Here is an 18,358-nt window from a genome sequence, read left to right as displayed (position 1 = left end):
GGGATGAGTCGGTTGACGTTCGTAAGCAGTTGAAAATCGCCCTGACTATTGTCAGACAATTGGCAGTGGCTGTGTATTGCTGTGTTGGAAGAGCTCTTGAGAGTCATGTACCTGTGGTACAGGTACCAAAGATATCTCCAGTACTATGTTCTCCTGTGGATCCTGTCTCCTCTGCAGAAGGTACAGAACCTGTCATTACTCATCCACTTGGCTGCATGTGGCGTTTCAGTGGTAGGTCTAGGAATCCTCTACAGGGTAGGTGGGGACCAGGGAGGACTAGAGGTGTTATACTGATCCTCCTAACCAACAAGTTTTAGGTGCTGTCTTTCACTGAAACTGATACTGAGCCAGTGGGACTCACTTCGCTTGTTTTGAGGAAACCTTTTTCATCCTGTGTTAGGAGGAGGCAAACACAAAAGGGGAACGGTCTACTAATCATCAGCAGTTCAAATGTATGGCAGATGTTGCAACCACGTGGGGAAATGGGAGCAAGGGACAGGAAAGGACACCAGGTGCACTCAGTGTGTATGCTGGGAGTTTCATTCAACATATTTGAAAGGCTATTGTGGCAGCCATTGAGGGAAGAGAGTGTAACCAACTGCAGATTGTGTCACATGTTGGAACAGACATAGCCAGTCACCTGGGCTCCAAGGTCATACTTGGATCATTCCAGTGACTGGCATATAAGGTTGAGAACACCTGAAAGAAGCTCACAATCTGCAGTATAGGCCCCAGAACACACAATTCACAGCATTGGCCTCAAAACTGACTGTGGCCCCTGGTTCTGAGTTGAGAGTAAGGACTGAATCAAAGATTTTGAAGGTATTGTGACAAGCTAGGCCACTTCCTGGACATGCACCATAGGGTTGAGAACTGTAGGGTCCCCCTAAATGGATCAGGTGTGCACTACACATCAGAGACTGCTGTCCAGGTAGCAAACTATGTGTGGGTTGCACACAAGGGTTTTCAGATTAGGAGACCTCCATCCAATCAAGATAACAATAGCTGTAGGAAACACAGAAGTATCACTGTAAGAAGGAAACCTGGAAGTATAAGTGACAATTGAAAGAAATGCCTCTCACAGGTGAGAGTATTATGATCCTAGTGGTTAACAGGCGAAGCATTTACAACAGAGTGCCAGAGACTGAAGTGCTCCTGAAAAGGAGTGGAGCTCATGTACAATTAGTTACAGAAAGCTGGTTGAAACCTGAAATTGATAGCAGTGAGACTTTTTGCAAAGATTTAAGTGTGTATCAAAAGGATAGGCTAATGAGAAATGGAGGTGGTGTATTTGTCACAGTAGACAAGGAACTCAAATCCAGCGAGATAGAAGTTGAAGCCACGTACGAGATTGTTTGGGCAAGAGTCAGTATCAGGGGGTGGTCATAAAATGGTAACTGGATCTTTTTTTCACCTACCAGACTCATCTCTTGATGTAATTGAAATCTTTAGAGAAGATCTCAGTTCCCTTGTACGTGAATTACCCAATCATACTGTAATCATTGGTGAAGACATTGTCTCCCAACAGTCAGTTGGGGAAAATGAGTGTTGTTAGTGGTGAGAATGATAAATGTCCTGTGAAACATCAGTAAATGCCTTCTCTGAAAACTAACCAGAGTAGATAGTTTAGAAGCCTACTCATGATGGAAATATATTAAATCTAATAACAATAAATAAACCTGACCTCTTTGAGGATGTCCACATTTTACCCAACTTGCACTTTTCTCACATGACATCCTGACAGCCATGGATCAAGGCAGTGTGCAAGATAAAGTATTCTTCAGTTTAAAAAAATTTGACTCGGTGTCACATCAAAGTTTATCATCTAAAGACAATATTGTGAAAAGGATAGATTGCTACTCACCATATAGCGGAGATGTTGAGTCGCAGATTGGCCCAAAAAAAAAAGGCTGTTAAGACCAGACTGTGAGCAGCTGCGCATAATGGGAGAAGCAGTCTGGTTGGCGGGGGTGGGGAGGGATTGACAGGCGTTACGAAATTATAATGAAATCCAGACCTTTAGCTGCTTGCAGGCATTGATAAATATCAACGGAGACAGTTGAAAATGTGTGCCCCAACCGGGACTCGAACCCAGGATCTCCTGCTTACGTGGCAGACACTCTATACGCTCTATCCTACAGAGCCACCGAGGACAAGGAGGATAGTGCGACTGCAGGGACTTATCTGTGGCACATTCCCAGCTTACTGTACACACACTACATTTGTAGCACCCCTGCCCACTATACGCATTCTTGTGGCAGTCAACTACCAATTCCTGTAAGAGTTTGAGCAATGTGAGTGCATCCGCACTGAAGAAGATCATTCGCCGGTAAGCCTCATCTATATGAAGATGGTATCTGTATTTTCAGACATGTCTGAAAGAACAGATACCATCTTCATAATGACAGGAGTAAAGTTGGACATGAGACGCTGCACTAACAATCAGTGTGGAATTGCAGTTGTATGTTGTGCATGGACAAGATGGTTGATACAGTGTTACTCGTAAGAAAGAGTGTGCAGTGCATTTTGGAAGGCAACCGGTGAAACAGAGGTAAGAAGAGAGATATTGGCAGACACTGAGTATAGTAATGTGTTAGAAAGTAGTAACAGAGGAAAACAGTGCTGGATTATGGGATGGAAGGAAAGGTGTTAGGTAAAATCAAACAATGGAAAATCCATAATGGAAGTACAAGAGTCATTGACAGGTAGTGTCCTTGGTTTACTCCAGGGAAGTGTATTGCATCCCTTGCGATTCATATTATTATTTTTGTGGGCAATATTAATACTAACCTCAGAATGTTTGCAGGTGATGAAGCTATCTATAATGAAATACAGCGTGGAAAAAACTGCACAAACATTAAGTCAGATCTTGAAAATATTTCAAAGTGGTGCAAAGTTGGGCAAATCACTTTAAATTTTAGGAAATGTAAAACTGTACACTTGAAAACAAAAAAACGTAGTATCCTACGACTATTTGGAATGGACCAACTCGTACAAATACCTGGGTGTAACACTTTGTAGGGATTTGAAATGATCACATAAGCCAGTTGTGGGTAAAGTAGGTGGTAGACTTCAGTTTATTGCTAGAATACTGGGTAAGAGCAATCAATCTACAATGGGGATTGCTTGCAAATCACTCCTGTGACTCTTTCCAGAACATTGCTCTAGTGTGTGGGATCCATACCAGATAGAACGAACAGGGGATACTGTACATATACAGAGAATGACAGCAAAAGTGGTCACAGGTTTGTTTGACCCATGGGATAATGTCACAGAGCTGCTAAAGAAACTGAACTGGCATACTCTTGAAGATAGCTGTAAACTATCCCGAGAAAGTCTACTTCCAAAGTTTCAAGAACTGGCTTTAAATGATGACTCTAGGAATGTACTACAACCCCCTACGTATTGGTCACATAGGGGTTGGAAGGACAAGATTAGATTAATTACAGGGTGCACAGAGGCATTCAATCAATCATTGTTGCCGAGTGAATGGAACGGGATGAAATGTAATAACTGGTACAATGGGAAGTATCATCTGCCATGCACTTCACATTGGTTTGCAGAGTATTAATGTAAATGTAGATGATATCTCTTTATTTTTGCTATTTGGTATGTAATTTACATGGTTGTGGTTCAATACAAATTCAGAATATTATTCAACATGTGACATGTCTTTCTTGCAGTATATTCCAAGTGCTAATGAAACCATAAAGGAAGATGCCGACAGTCCATTGGCGAGTGATAAAATTATTGCCCCATTGAAAGAATCTGTGTCAGAGGTTGAGAAGCTTGTGCGAGCAGGTAAGAGATCATTTATTCTGTTGTTGAATAAATTTTCATCTACAATGGAGTGTGCGCTGATTTGAAATTTCCTGACAGATTAAAACTGTGTGCTGGTTCCTATTGAGGATTATTTATTTTTAAATGTGGATAAATAGGTTGGATTTTTACTTCCTTCTCATATTTAAAGAAAAAATTGTATGCTATTTCACAGATTTTGTTAACTTTAATCTGAAACTACAATGTAACATTTGGATAATGTTTGCTCTTTTTCACCAGGTGAGCATGGTTTTCCAGTGGTTAAACCATAGATACAGTGAACAGCATAGTGAATGCGTTACCATAGACAAGAGAGACTCTCTGTAGTACATGTTTATATGCAGGGTGTCCCATTTATCTTGACCACTTGACCACCCTAAATAACTGTTTGTCCAGATGCAAATTACAAAATGTTTCAAGCAAATTGTTCTTTAGCCATCAGGGGAACATCAATCAGCATGATTGCCTTCATTGTAGCTTTAAATGATTAAAGGAAAATCTCATATAAAGATGTGAAATAAATGCTAACAAAGAGATAGAGGAGCTGGCCAGTACTTACCTCAGCTCAGTACAGCCTCCATCCTTGCTACCCTCCCTGTTTACCTTTTCCTGTTGCTTCATAACCTGAGTTGTGAGTAACTAAATCCACTTTCCCTTCTTCCCTTTTTTCCCCTCTCTCCTCCCTGATGAAGGAACAAAGTTCCGAAAGCTAGGAATGTAAATTTTCTGATCTATCGGCTGTACTGAGCTGAGATAAGTACTGGCCAGCCCCTCTATCTCTTTGTTAGTATTTGTTTCATTGTAGCTTTGTTTTTTGCAGAGATATGAACAGTGGTATGTCTTTTTTAAATGGCACCCCGTATTTTTTATTCGGTAATTCATTTCCTCTCCTAAAGACCTATTAAAAAATCAGTGTACCATTCACTGAAACACAATTTTATTGGCTGTGAGCCTGGGATCACAAACTCATCCACTTGCTGGAGTTGTCAGAAAACAAATGAAAACCAAGTAAAAACATAACACAAAATTGACTTTGACTTTTCTGTACCATTTCCCAGGAGTAGAACTTTCAAAGGTGCTCAGAGTGGTGACCCTGGACACCGATACACTGGTGCACTCGTTGAATGAAAGAATTATTTACTGCTTGCAGTGTTACCTGCTGAAGAGAATTACAAGCAAGCACAATATGTTCTTGCATGTCCTCTGGAGTAGTTGTAGTGCCGCGATAGACGTCTTTAATGCATCCCCAAAGAAAAAAGTCCAGAGGATTTAAATCAGGAGACGTAGCAGGCTAAGTAACTGTTCCTTCGTGACCAATCCATCTGGCAGTATACCTTCGGTTCAGAACACTATGTGCAGGCAAGGCATTACATGCTGGACATCCATTGTGTTGATAGCACATAAGCATTCTGGTTCTTAGTGGTTCTTCATCCAGAAGAGGAGGGAGAATTCATCTGAGGAGGTTGGCATATGCTGTGCTGTTTAGACTACCATTGATGAAATAAGGGCCAATAATTGTAGTTCCAAGCATCCCACACCAGAAGTTAACTCTCCACTGACGCTGATGTTCCACCTGTGTAAGCCATTGTGCATTATCGCTGGACCAATAATGCATGATCCTTGTATTTACCTGTCCTTTGTTTGAGAACGAACATTCACCGGTAAATAGAACATTGGAGAAGAAGTTAGGTTTGACAAGGATTTGCTGCTGTCCCCATGACAGAAATGTACACGATTCTGGAAATCATTCCCATGCAATTCTTGATGTAGGTGTATATGGTAAGAATGGAACCGGTGATGTGTAAGAATACAATGTACACTGGTTTCAGGAATGCCAAACTTGTGTTCAAGCTGTCGTGTGCTCACATGTGGATTCATAGCGATGGAAGCGAGAACAGTAACTTTGGCAGCTTCGTCTGTGTGAGTGCTATGATGATTGCGTTGTCGTGGGTTGAAACTTCCCATTTCTTGAAGCATTGCAACAAGGTGAGAAAACATCCATCGGGAAGGTGGGTTCTTGCCTGGATATTGCTATCTGTACAGTCCCGCTGCCTGCATAGCATTTCACCTACCTTCAACAACAATAATAAAAGAAATGTTATGTCTATGCAGTTTGTAGGAAGGACAGCCTTTACTGTATGCCTACTCTACACAACAGTATTTAAAAGGACTAAACTACTGTACTAAATGTATCCGTACATAAGAAAACAGTATTGCAATTACTGTCCTGGTAACTTACATTCCCCATAGATGAGTAGCATTTCTACCTTCTCTTCGTTGGTGTACATTCTACTCGCACAGCTCTTCAACAACAATGGTTGATGGAATGATGGGTGTGCATTCTACTTATGTTTACATTTGTCCTCTGTCAACGTCAGCACGTGGATGTGTTCCCTTAACCCTAGTACCTGCACTAAGTGCTGGGAGCGTCAACGTCAAAGTTGTGTTATGTAATTAATAACTTTGTATTTCAGTGAGTGGTACACTGTGATACATTTTTGAATAGGTCTTTAGGAGAGGGAATGAATTACCAAATAAAAAATACAGGGTGCCACCCTGACGGCTAAAAAAATTTGCTTGAAACATTTTGTAATTTGCATCTGGACAAACAGTTATTTAGGGTGGTCAAGATAAATGGGACACCCTGTATATAGTAGCTCCACACATGATAAAGATATCGAAACAATATCTGTAGTGATAAAAGAAATTATTCATGTGGGTTAAAGAAACAAAAATTTAACTGTGGTGAGGGACTGAAACTTGATTCTAGGTAAAGGGAGAGAAGGGAAATGATAGGAGAACATGGGAAAAAACACACACTTTGAATAGTCCCAAGAAAAGCTTTCCCAATCAAATTACACTCAGGAGAGAGAACTGGATGTAACCCAAAGTAGAAAGCTCTGAAATATGAGGAGTATCCAAAAGGAAAGGTACAAAACAATGCTGTGGGTACAATTGAAGTATTTATTCAAAAGTAATCCCCAGAGGCCTGAGCATAACCATCACATTGTTTGATGAGCTGAGGGATTCGCTGTTCCCAGAGTTCCTGTGGCTTGGCAGTGAGAGGAGCCAGTCCTCCTCTGTGTCCTCCAGTTCCTCATCCGAGTAGGAGTGCTTCTCTTTGAGGTGTTCTTTTTGTGGACCGAACACACAGGGTGACATGTCCGGTTGCAAGGCGATTGCTCAAGCTGTTCCCACTTGAACTTCATAAGACCTTGGAGACTGGATTGTTATGACATTTCATACCTTTTCATTTGACCACTCCTTGTACTTAATGAGGCATGGAATGAATATTGTTGGTAAATAGGGTGGGCATCGTAGGAGGGGGAGTGTTCATTGCAGTCTACAAAAACATTACATCTATTGTGGTTGAAACTGATTCTGACTGCAAATTTATCTGGAGGTGAGTATCAGTGTAGGGGCCTCCCTCCATGGGAGTATGAGGGCAGCAATCACATTTGCCCTTAGGTAAGTCTGACATTTCTTCCATTTACTTGTGTCAGACTTATGTTTTCTTTTCTGTCTCCCTCTCTTGGCCAACTTTTGCTTTCTTCATCTCAACAATATTTGGTTACAAGGCTGGTGGGGTGTCCTACATTTTCATTTTATAGTCTTTTCATAGGGAAGGGAGGTGTCTTCAGGCATAGTGAAGTGAACACTACCAGGAAAGTAAACCTCGATGTCAAATTGTAGTCCTCTAGGTTGGGAGTTGGGTGAGTGGGGGAGCACCCCATTATATGTAAAAACTTTCTAAGGTTCAGGACTCCAAAGTAAACCCTCAACACTTGAATGGAATAAGATTATGACAGTTATTGGCAGGGAGAAGAACTCTTGGAGTTGAGACGTGGAATGTTCACAACATTGCAAATAAATGCACTGAATTAGAGAATGAAGTGAATCAACTGAATGTGCACATAATTGTTTTGTCCGAAACTAAGAAAAAGAGACAAAGAAATGAGAAATTTGAGAATTTCATCAATTTTTGGTCTGGAGTTGTTAGACATAAATGGACAAAAGCAGGTGTTTTCCTTCCAATTAACGAATCTATGAGCTCTTACATAAAGGATTACACATTTTTATATGATAGAATTGTCACCCTCACCATTACTTAACCAAGTTAAAAACCACCAAGAAATAATATGTTGTGTCCTGGCACAGGTCCCGGATACCAATATAGCGTTGGTCGAGCCTGCGTGGCACAATCGGGACATTGACGACAATTATGGGTTTGTGGTTCCCTTTAACTAACCTTTATTATGGAGGTGAGAGGGAGTAGAATCTCCTGGAGTGTCTAAGGGCGTGTAGGAGATGTAGATACATTAGACAATGCTTTCAATAGGTAGCGGGTACAAGGGGGGAATTGGCAGCACTGAACTGTCAAAAAAGTAAGGTGAGATTTCTCCTTTAACACAATTTATTGAACTAATATCACAAAGGACATGTGAGGTGTCAGACCCTTCCCCTTACTCTGTACACTTCTATAGATTTAGCCAGAATCTCCACTTCTCACTCTGTCGGAAACAACTACTCATGAGAACTACCAACTTTGAATTCACTCTTCGTTTAAATAATGGACTCTTGTCCTATCTCACAGGAGAGAAGCACCAGCCAGTGGCTTGTTCCTTCTATTGCTGAAACTAACTGTAGAGTCTACTTGAGACAGAGACAAACTGTCCCTGTTCAAAACTATTCCAATGCAAAACTTCTACTTAACTGACAGTTGTAGTTGCATCCACCAGAGCATCACTGTCTTCTCGTAGTTGCAGTTCCTATAGACTCATCAGTAGCGGCTGCTACCTTCTTTGTGCTGCCAGGCCTCGTCTGCTTGTGTCCTCTTCAACTTCTGTGGCGACTCTGCTTCTTGCTGCTCGTGGATGCCCTTAAATACGCGTTTTGAAGGTCTGTCCTGCTCGGATGCAGCCTTCACATCTGCTTTCTCTAACTTATTTTTCGGTCTCCCCGGACATTTCGTCGCTGTGGACCTATATTGGTTTGGATTTGTCCGGCAGAGTCCTGGGGCGGAAAGTTCCTTCTCGCCCTCCAAGGCCCGAGAGACGCGCTGTTCGTATCCTCGACGTGTTTACTAGCTCAGGCTATTTGTACTGTGTAACACTTTCCCTTCCGTGTCTGCGGAACTTCGGGTTTCACTGCGCGGCGTCCGTGTAAGAAATACTCGCTGAACCTTTACATTATGAATAGCTATGTCATTTTGTTAATTAAATCCTCTGGGGACGTGACAAATAATAGCAAAAGACTTTAATGCGAGAGTAGGCTCACAAGAAATGATGTCATAGTACGAAGATATGTAGATAACGTTTTTAATAGTTCTGGAGAAAATCTTGTAGAATTCTGTAACGAGCATAATTTAAAAATTCCGAACACACATTATTCGCATAAATATACTCACAGATATATGTGGGAACCACCCTCATTACAACAGAAATTGTTAATCACTTGCATCATAACTGTGGTTTGGTTCTAAAAGGGCCAATGTCAAGAATCTTAGTTTTAAGTTATAAGCTTTTGAATATTTTCTAACATTTTCCGACAACTACTAACAATATATTTGGAGCTATTGTTACTAACACTATAGTAAATCAACTTAACTAAAGCTTGTTTTTAAATAATAAATTTCTAGAATTTTCAGCTTTAAAATTAAAGGACTTAAGAGGACATTGCCCCTTTTTAACATCATGAACACTCTTAAATTATTTGACATTGGCACTTGGGACATCAGTGTCAGGTAGAATGAATAACCAGAAACAGGTAATTTTAAGAAAACAATTTCTTTGTACTCATTAATTAAATCACTTTATTCATTCCTCAAGAATTTAATAACTGATAGCAACTGTTACATGTTCCAAAAATCACGTTTTATCACTGTAAATCATGAAAACACTCTTTGGTCTCATAATTGGGGGGGGGGGGGGGGGGAGACTGTTTATTCACATTTCTTAATATCATACAAATAATTTGCATACACTATGGTTGATATTGTAAAAGGGGAGAGAAAAAAATTTATCAGTCGTTTCCATCATCATCATCATCACCATCACCATCACCATCACCATCACCATCCTCATTCTCCCCTTCATAAGATATCTGTTTATCTCTTTCATCTGTGTATTGGCTCTCAGGTGATTGATGAACTGCATGTAGAACGGACAATTGCTTACATTGATGTGTGTAAGGAGATCCCTTAAGTCCTTTAATTTCTTTTCTGAGCTGGGTATGATAAAATCAGAAATAAGTGCAAGTTTTGACATCGACAAGCATTGAATTTTCTTTCTGTTCAGATCTATCATCTTGAATGGTTCTTCTGAGGAGTAACTGTGTTTCTAGGAGACAATTCCTGGCATACCTGAGTGATACTTCATCCATTTTATCTTATTCCAAACAATAGGATTCCTTTCCGTTTTAATTTTCTTGTACAGATAGTGACTTCTCATCAAGTCTTTAAAGTTGTATAAGTCATTTTGTTCCAGCTCTGTTGCAGTTATGGGTGGCTTTCAGGCAACCATGCATATAAATTTGGTCCAGTCTCTTGGCAGTTACACTTCAACAGTTGTTGTTTTTCTTTGTGTTCTCAAAGGCTGCGTGAATTGGGTCAGCTTCCAAGTGAGTATGTCCAACTTTAAGAAACTTGTGGTTGATTTACAGACGTCTTCCCTGAATCATGAATTCTTCCACTACTCTCAGAAACATGATGGCAATAAAAATATTTGTTTGTCCCGTACGCGAATCACTGTACAGGTGTACCCCAAAATTTTTGTCAGCCAGTATCATCAAATAATCATACAGACAAGAAGCTATTTCTTTGCCACCTCATCCCGCCACTGTTTCATTTCAAATGTAACATACTGGTGAACATTCTATATGTGTCTTTACATAGGTGATCAAGTTGCAGGTCCAAAGTTATTATTTGTAAAATGTCACACCACAGTGTAGAAAAGGAGTGGGTAGACATTTCTGCAAATCAAAGGCCAGGGTCACTATATTGGAATTCTACACAGCTTTTTTTTTATCATGTCTTTCTGATCGTAAGCAGCCTGGGCTAAATCCAAATGCTGCTGTTGTTCCACTTCAACTTTACAACGCTCAGCATCATCAGTACAATTCTTGAGTAATGTGAAGTATTTGTCACATTTTGCACAAGTGTCAGTCTTCGGTTTGTGGAAGCTAAGATTGAAACAGATCACAAAAGCTCTTCAATAACACGCTTCACTTCTTGGTTTCATATCTTTGGTTTGGCAAAATTCTTGATAGAGCCAGTACATTGCTGAAATAATCAAGTCTGGAGGTAAATATTTTTTAGAAGAATGAGATAAAGAATAATGGCTCTCACAGGAAGGAAACATGTTAATGTGTTCCTTCATTAAATCCGTGTCATCAGATGGAACTTTCGGATGATTAGATTGTGTACCACGTCCATCTTCAAACACACCCCTCCTTCAGAGCCCCATCTTTTCTCCACAATTATTCTTATCTTCTTTTGTGTTAAGGAAAATGTACTAAGGAACATATTCTGACATACTTCTATCTTAGTCTGCAAAGAAAGACCGTAAATAAAGTACTTCCTGGAATATTTACAGCTGCTTGCAGTTCCCTCAGGTTTGTTCCTTAAACGCTCCACATGTTTCTTTTCCTCAAACACATGATTAGCTATGAACTGATTTTGACCTTCTGGGGACAATTTGTAATATTCTATGAACATTTTTTCTCTCTCATAGTCATTTAATTTTCCTCCACAATTTTTGCTGCACTTGCACAATGATTTCAGAACTGTAGCAGGTATAACTTTTCCTTTTGACGTCACATATTCCTTTCCTGCAGTTTTCAATTCTTTCCTCTGATTTTTCTCCCATAATTTTTCATTTTGCTTTCTTTTTCTGGCTGAACCCTGTGGATCACATTTCTTGCTCCCCCTTCCTCCCCCTTTTTGTTTCATTGCCAAGCTGCTGTTGAATTAGATAAATTTCTTCAATCCTTGAAGATCTTTTAACTGTCTTTCGTACAGCTATATTCCCTCCATCACTGCTTTCATCACTACTTTCACCACTATTTGGAACATATTCATCAGAATCTTCAAATACATATTCATCAGAACTTGAAGTCACGTCTGCCAATAATGACGAACATGCATTTCCTTCTGTACTAGTACTGGAATGACCTTAAAGAAATTTAAAATGAAATAAATTTAATAGGCGGTTGATAATGTTTTAGATTGGCATTAAGTAGAGATACCAGTCAATTTATAGTCATGTTTTGGAAACATTAGGGATAAATGCTCCTGATATCAGTTTACTTTAGTAAACTTATGTTCAAGGCAAAGTGACCACATCAGTGGTGATATTTCAGGTGCAGTTTGTTCCTCAAGCTCTTCCTTATCGCCTCTGTGAAACATGATGTTTGTGCCCACCAAGACTGTGTAGACTCCTCACTAACACTGCACCGATTGGTTAGGGGAATTGTTAAAAAACAACTCTTATTATTGTGTATTCCCCCAAGATTTAAGTCCAATGTCACAGCACTATTTCAGTTGTTGAAACCATCTGCCAGCAAAAAAGGCCAATGTCGACATTGGCCCTTCTTACAACAAATGTAAAATAAGAGGGATGGCCAATGTCAAGATTGGCCCTTTTATGATGATTGGGAACTTGATAAAACAATTTGAGGCTTACATCTTAAAACCCCAGTATCTCTTGTCCTATGTGGCTTAGACATTGGCCATTTTAACATTATGAAGAGCACATAAAACTATATGGCGTAGACCAATAAAACCAGTTTTGACAAATATTGACATTGGCCCTTTTGGAACCAAGCCACAGCATTATTAAGCAAAGATGAAAATTGGTAGTTCAAAACTATAGAGTCTTGCTGGGAGCCAACTGAAGATCTGACCACTACTTAATTTTACAAAAGATGATGTGTCCGTTTAAGAGAGAACCATCAGCAGCTGATTAGCCAGAACAATGAGAGAAACTACAGCAGACATGGTACAAGCTCTTTCTCCTGAAGCAGGCCAGCATTATAGATTCATTGCAACAGAGACTAGTGTGTGGTTGTTCTGGAGGTACAGGGGACTGAGAGTGGGAGTGCAGACAAACAGATCCTCCAAGGATGTTAGGTGATCATAAGAAGTTTGTTTAGGAAAAGAAGAGTTTATATAAAAACTAATTATCAGTTAAGTTACCTCAAGATAGACAAAATTACCAGACATTCAATCAGGAGTTAAGAAAAGGAATGAAACCAGAAAAGAACAGGGTATGGGAAAAGGGATGCATTCAAATTGAGAGTTTAATAGGAGGATCACAGATGATGGAGGCATGGAGGACAATTACTGGTATGAAGAGAACACCAGTAAAACAAAGCAGTAGACATCTTAATTCCTTTAAGAGAAAGGGAAACAGCATTGTACAGATCTTCTAATTGAAGATAGGCTGAAGTACACAAAAGAGGAAGAAGGTAAGACTGAAGAAACTCTTCGAAATAGGACCATTACAATAGATGAAGTAAACTGTGCATTAGCTAAAATGAAGAATGGCTGATTACCTGGTCCTGAAAATATTCCTGTGGGATTATTGAAAGCTGGAGGACACCGTTTGAAGAAAAGAGTAATGCATGTCACGAACAAGTGTTGCCAGTGGATTAAAATTCCATTGTATTAAAATTTCATTGTGTGGAAATGATATATGGTTTCCGTTTTCAGAAAGATGAGTAGAAGAGACACTACCTGCTACAGAGGAATGCATGATGAGCTGCTTATATGGCAAAATTATGTATGAGAAGATACAACAAGATGTTGACCGACATATTGGGGAAGGTTCAGATACACATAACAGATCCTACAGATAACCTCTTTATTTTACAAGAAGCCAACAGAAAAAATTTAAAAGCCGTAGGGAAGGAGCTACGCATTGCCTTTGTAGATTTAGCAAAAGCTCAGGTCATGGTTTCCAGAGCAAACTGTGGGAAGTTACTGAAGGTAATAGATGTGGATGACCATCTTTTGCAGATTATTATTGAAATTCACAGAGGTAAAAAGGTACAGGTTAAAAGAGGGACAAATTATCAGAACCTATTAATATCACAAAGGTGGGATAAGGTTGCAGTATGTCATCCATCTTGTTCAATTTATATGTAGAACGGGCTCTAAGAAGATGGAAGAATGAGAATCGTTGTTAATGAAGTACAGTTATTTTCATAAGTTTTGCTGATGACTGGGCTATTCTAGCACACGATGAATATGATCTCGAGTTCATGGTACAACTTTTGTATCAGGAATGTAACAGGTGGGGACTACATGTGAGTCTAACAAAAACCGAATATCTGGTAGTGAATAGTGACAAAAGATTTGAAGTACATGTCACTGGCAGCACAGTTATGAGACAGGTAGAGGAATTTAAATATCTGGGAACATGTACTGAAAAAACTGGCTTACTATTGTAGAGCAAAAAAAAACAGAATACAACGAAGCAAAAACGTATGAGGGTGTATGAATTCTTTTTGGTGGTACAAGAACATTGCTAACAGTAGTAAGAAAAGAGTGGGTAGGCTAATGGTTGAATCTGTCATGTGCTATGGACTAGAACTATGGGTTTTAAATGGTGAACTCAGAATGTGGTCAATGGCTATGGAAATGGATTACTTATGAAGGAACACCAGAATATTAAGAATCAAAGAAAAAAACTGATGATGGTGAAATAAGAGTTAGTATGAGGGCAAATGAAACAGTGTTTGATGGAATTGAAAGAAAATAAACTGATATCGGAATTTGTTGAGAACGCCAGATTATTGGTGGCCAAAGAAGACGTTTCAATGGAAACCACCTGGCACATGTAAATGTGTCTGAGCATGATGCTCTTGGAAAGATCGCATCAACAAATTAATTGAGCACTGTGGTCTATGCAAGGATGATGCTCTGATTAGTGAAGCTTGGTAGAATATTACAGGAGTACAGAAAAATGTTGGTATTAATTGATCTTTGTATTAATTAATCTTGTAATAATAATCACAGCAATAATAATAATAATAATAATAATAATAATAATAATAATAATAATAATAATAGTAATAATTACTGTTATTATTATTATTATTATTATTATTATAGTATGCCTGTGAATGGAAAAGTGCAGACAAGTGGCATGGGTGACACCCACAACATATATGGGGAGACCTGCAGATGGAAGTGTTTATCTCTGAGAGACAAGTAAGCCAGCTGAGACAGTTTTAACGCTGAGTTTAACCACTGCTGACATCGACATGCACCTCTTGCAGTTTCTGTGTGCTCTGTCGTCACCGAGCGAGGTGGCGCAGTGGTTAGCACACTGGACTCGCATTCGGGAGGACGACGGTTCAATCCCGTCTCCAGCCATCCTGATTTAGGTTTTCCGTGATTTCCCTAAATCGTTTCAGGCAAATGCCGGGATGGTTCCTTTGAAAGGGCACGGCCGGTTTCCTTCCCCATCCTTCCCTAACCTGAGCTTGCGCTCCGTCTCTAATGACCTCGTTGTCGACGGGACGTTAAACAACACTAACCTAACCTAACAACCTCTGTCGTCAGCTGCTTGCAGATGCCATGTGTTGTACTCATCCCCGTGCATGTGTCTGCGATTTTGGAGTTTCTGATTCCCTGTAGGGTGACTTGCTTGGTGAGTTTTCATTTCCTTCTGTGAGGTTCTGGGGTTCTGTTCCCAGGCTTGTTGTTGACCCACTGTTCACCCATACAGTATCTTGTCCCGGTAGTGTTATTTAGCAGCATTGTCATACTAATACAGAGGCTAAAGTGATGACAGAGGACATTCTTTTGCTTGTGACGCTTCTATTTTTTTCCCTTCCTTTCATTGTTAATTTTGGAACACCATGGACCTGGAATTTCTGCATTGCTGGCAGGGACAGTTTATACCTACAGGAGCAACAGCCTGGATAACTAAACCAGAATATGGAATTGCTTCGTGCCCATGCCACACAGGTGGCAGGCCATGCACCTGCTGTGCAATTTTCTTCCTCACCCCTCATTTTCTGGTTTCATTTAGTCTATAGAAATTTGGGAAAATTGCATGCACTGGTTCTTGCTGCGCTGTTGGGTAAGGTATACCGTAGAGCCAGTTGATAAAGCCACCTTCTTGTTGTCCAGCAGTTTGTGATTATGAGACGTTGTGCAAAATTTTGAGTCCTCCTCTGAGCCCAAGAAACTTCACTTTGATGAAATCTGTTGGTTGCTTACACAGTATTTCAGACATTAAACCCACATGGTAACAGCATGATTACAGTCTCAGCAGCACCACCACAAGTGCCCTGGGCAGTCATGTACGGCTTTGATTTCTGATTTGCAGGGTCTCTCACAGAAGTGTTGTTTTGAGTGTCCAAAATGTGTCACCTCGTACACAGACTTGCTGATTCTGAATGTGATAGTCTGGTTAGCACCTGATCCTGAGGTCCAAATTAGGGCATTGACCTTGCCCGAACAGTCTTTAGCCAACATTGCCAATATTGTGGAACAGCATGACCTTACGGTGGTGGCGAGAGACGTCCTTTCCAACAGTTGGCAGGTGTAAATGATAAACCATCCCTGATGCCTGTAGGGTTTCCCAGGTGGCCTTCCCTCTCACCAAGTTGCTGCTTGTCGATGATTTCAGTTCATTGGTGCTGTGGTGCAGCCGGTCTTCACCTGTTTCAAGCTCGGTGGTTTTTCATTGATCGTAGTATCATAATTCTCATCCACAACAATTTTTGGTCTCCGGCATCACTCTCCTACCACTCATTGGGTGAGCCAGTGGTCCTGCCCCAGTTGTCTGCCCATGTTCAATAAGATTGCTCAGATACCCATGTTAACAAGATTGCTCAGATGTGGAAGCCACGTATGGTTTATGCTGTCAAGTAGGCCGCGTAGCAATGAGAGAGTGCTTCACGGGAAGAGTCTGACAACATTTTACTTTGTCCCACACACATCTCGCAGAATGATCACGACAACAAAATTTGAGCAATTAGAGCCAGTACAGAGGCAAAACGACAATCATTCTTCCGACACACCTTTTGTGAGTGGAAACGGGGTACCAGTTAGTGGTACCAGAAGTACGCTCTGCCATACACGATCAGTGGCAGAGTATTGGATGGGTGATCAGTTGAATTTCAGGTAGCCATGGGAGCAATGGCCAGCCCTATTAACTTCAATACGTACAAGCTCTTGGGCTGCTCAGCGTTGCAATGGCCGCTACATCAAGTTGTCATATAATAAGCTATGTATTCCTTTTAGGGTTCAGTTCTCAGTCTCTGCACACTACAAGAAAGTGGAACAGCAACTGATGTTGTTAGAGGCAATTCCCTGCAGGCACAAAATATTTTTGGATTAAACACTTTTTCTGTTTTTGGTTTTCTTATAGTAGATGTAGTCTGTTTAGTGCCTAAGTCATTCTTTTTGTATTATTTCCATAACAAGCTATTTGAGAATACCTTGGGTTGGACAGAAAATTTCTTGGGATACATTTCTCTTAAGCCATCGGTAATTCCTAAAGTTTATCACCCTCCCCATCCCCAATTCTCTTCCCCAAGTGCGATCGTGTAAAGGCAGAGTTGCAGTGCTGGCAGGATCAGGGTGTTGTTTCTAATGTTTTGTCAAATCAGTGGGCCACCCCATCGGTGGCGATTCAGATGCCCGATGGTTCAGTGCACCTTTGAGGTAATTTTAAACAGACAATAAGTCACAGTGTGTCGTGGATTCTTGTCTAGTTCCACAACCGGAGGAGTTGTACGGGCTCTACATGAGAGGAGCATTTACAAAACCTATGTATGATTTTCCAACGTCTGTGGGAGAACAGCTTTCATTGCAGGCTAGAAAAGTGTTTTTTTCTCCTTAAAAGTGCATTTTTTGGGACATGTGCTAAGCAAAGATGTAGTTCCTATGTGAATTGCATCAAAACCATTGCCCACTTACAAGTGCCTGAGAACCTAAAGGAGCTTTAGTGTTGTTTTCTTTTTTCTTTAAGTTAAAAAAAAAAAAAAAATGCTGTCTTCGGCATAGTGTAATTATCCACATTCCAAGTTAGCAGATAGTAATGCCCACCAGTTGCAGAGATAGACTCACTTTCTCAGTAATTATTGCTATGACATTCGTTATTGCTTGACCGCTCAGCATGCAAATGATGATATCTATTACAGCTGCTGGTGGGGCTTGATCTGGAGTTTGATTGGCCAGAGGCTTTTGTGTTTGCATTGGAAGGTACCTTGTAGCAAACCTTGTTGGAGTTTCTGTTGCTGGCATAATAGGTCATAAACACCACGACCGCTGACCTGCTTATCCGGAAAGTCATTTTAGCTGCCCAGGTGGATTGACCAAAGTGTGTTTGCATTGCATGAGCGCAGATCTGGTGGGGTGTACAGTTTTTTCTCCTCCATGATCGACTCAACATTGTCCAGGGTGTGCTCTTGCTTGCCATGGAGGAACAAAGCTGTTGGTTGTTGCATCCTTGCATACTCTAGCTGCTGCATGTGTTGCACTAAAGTATGATTCATATGAAGGCATTATGTCATGTCTACT

General features: G+C 40.4%; 1 protein-coding gene across 6 annotated transcripts in view; it reads left to right on the top strand.

The window, feature by feature from the left end:
- LOC126484626 (membralin) overlaps positions 1-18,358 on the top strand; it is a 507,394-nt gene that overhangs the window by 91,762 nt on the left and 397,274 nt on the right. For all 6 annotated transcript variants that reach the window (XM_050108212.1, XM_050108215.1, XM_050108214.1 and 3 more), the window contains exon 6: positions 3,684-3,801. In XM_050108212.1, coding sequence (XP_049964169.1) covers positions 3,684-3,801 — 118 coding nt within the window. The remainder of the gene's footprint in view (positions 1-3,683; positions 3,802-18,358) is intronic.

Source organism: Schistocerca serialis, chromosome 6, assembly GCF_023864345.2.
Source record: "Schistocerca serialis cubense isolate TAMUIC-IGC-003099 chromosome 6, iqSchSeri2.2, whole genome shotgun sequence".
In the NCBI taxonomy this organism is placed as follows: Eukaryota; Metazoa; Arthropoda; class Insecta; order Orthoptera; family Acrididae; genus Schistocerca; species Schistocerca serialis.
The sequence above is the reverse complement of the archived record's forward strand: the minus strand, read 5'-3'. Positions and strand labels throughout refer to the sequence as shown.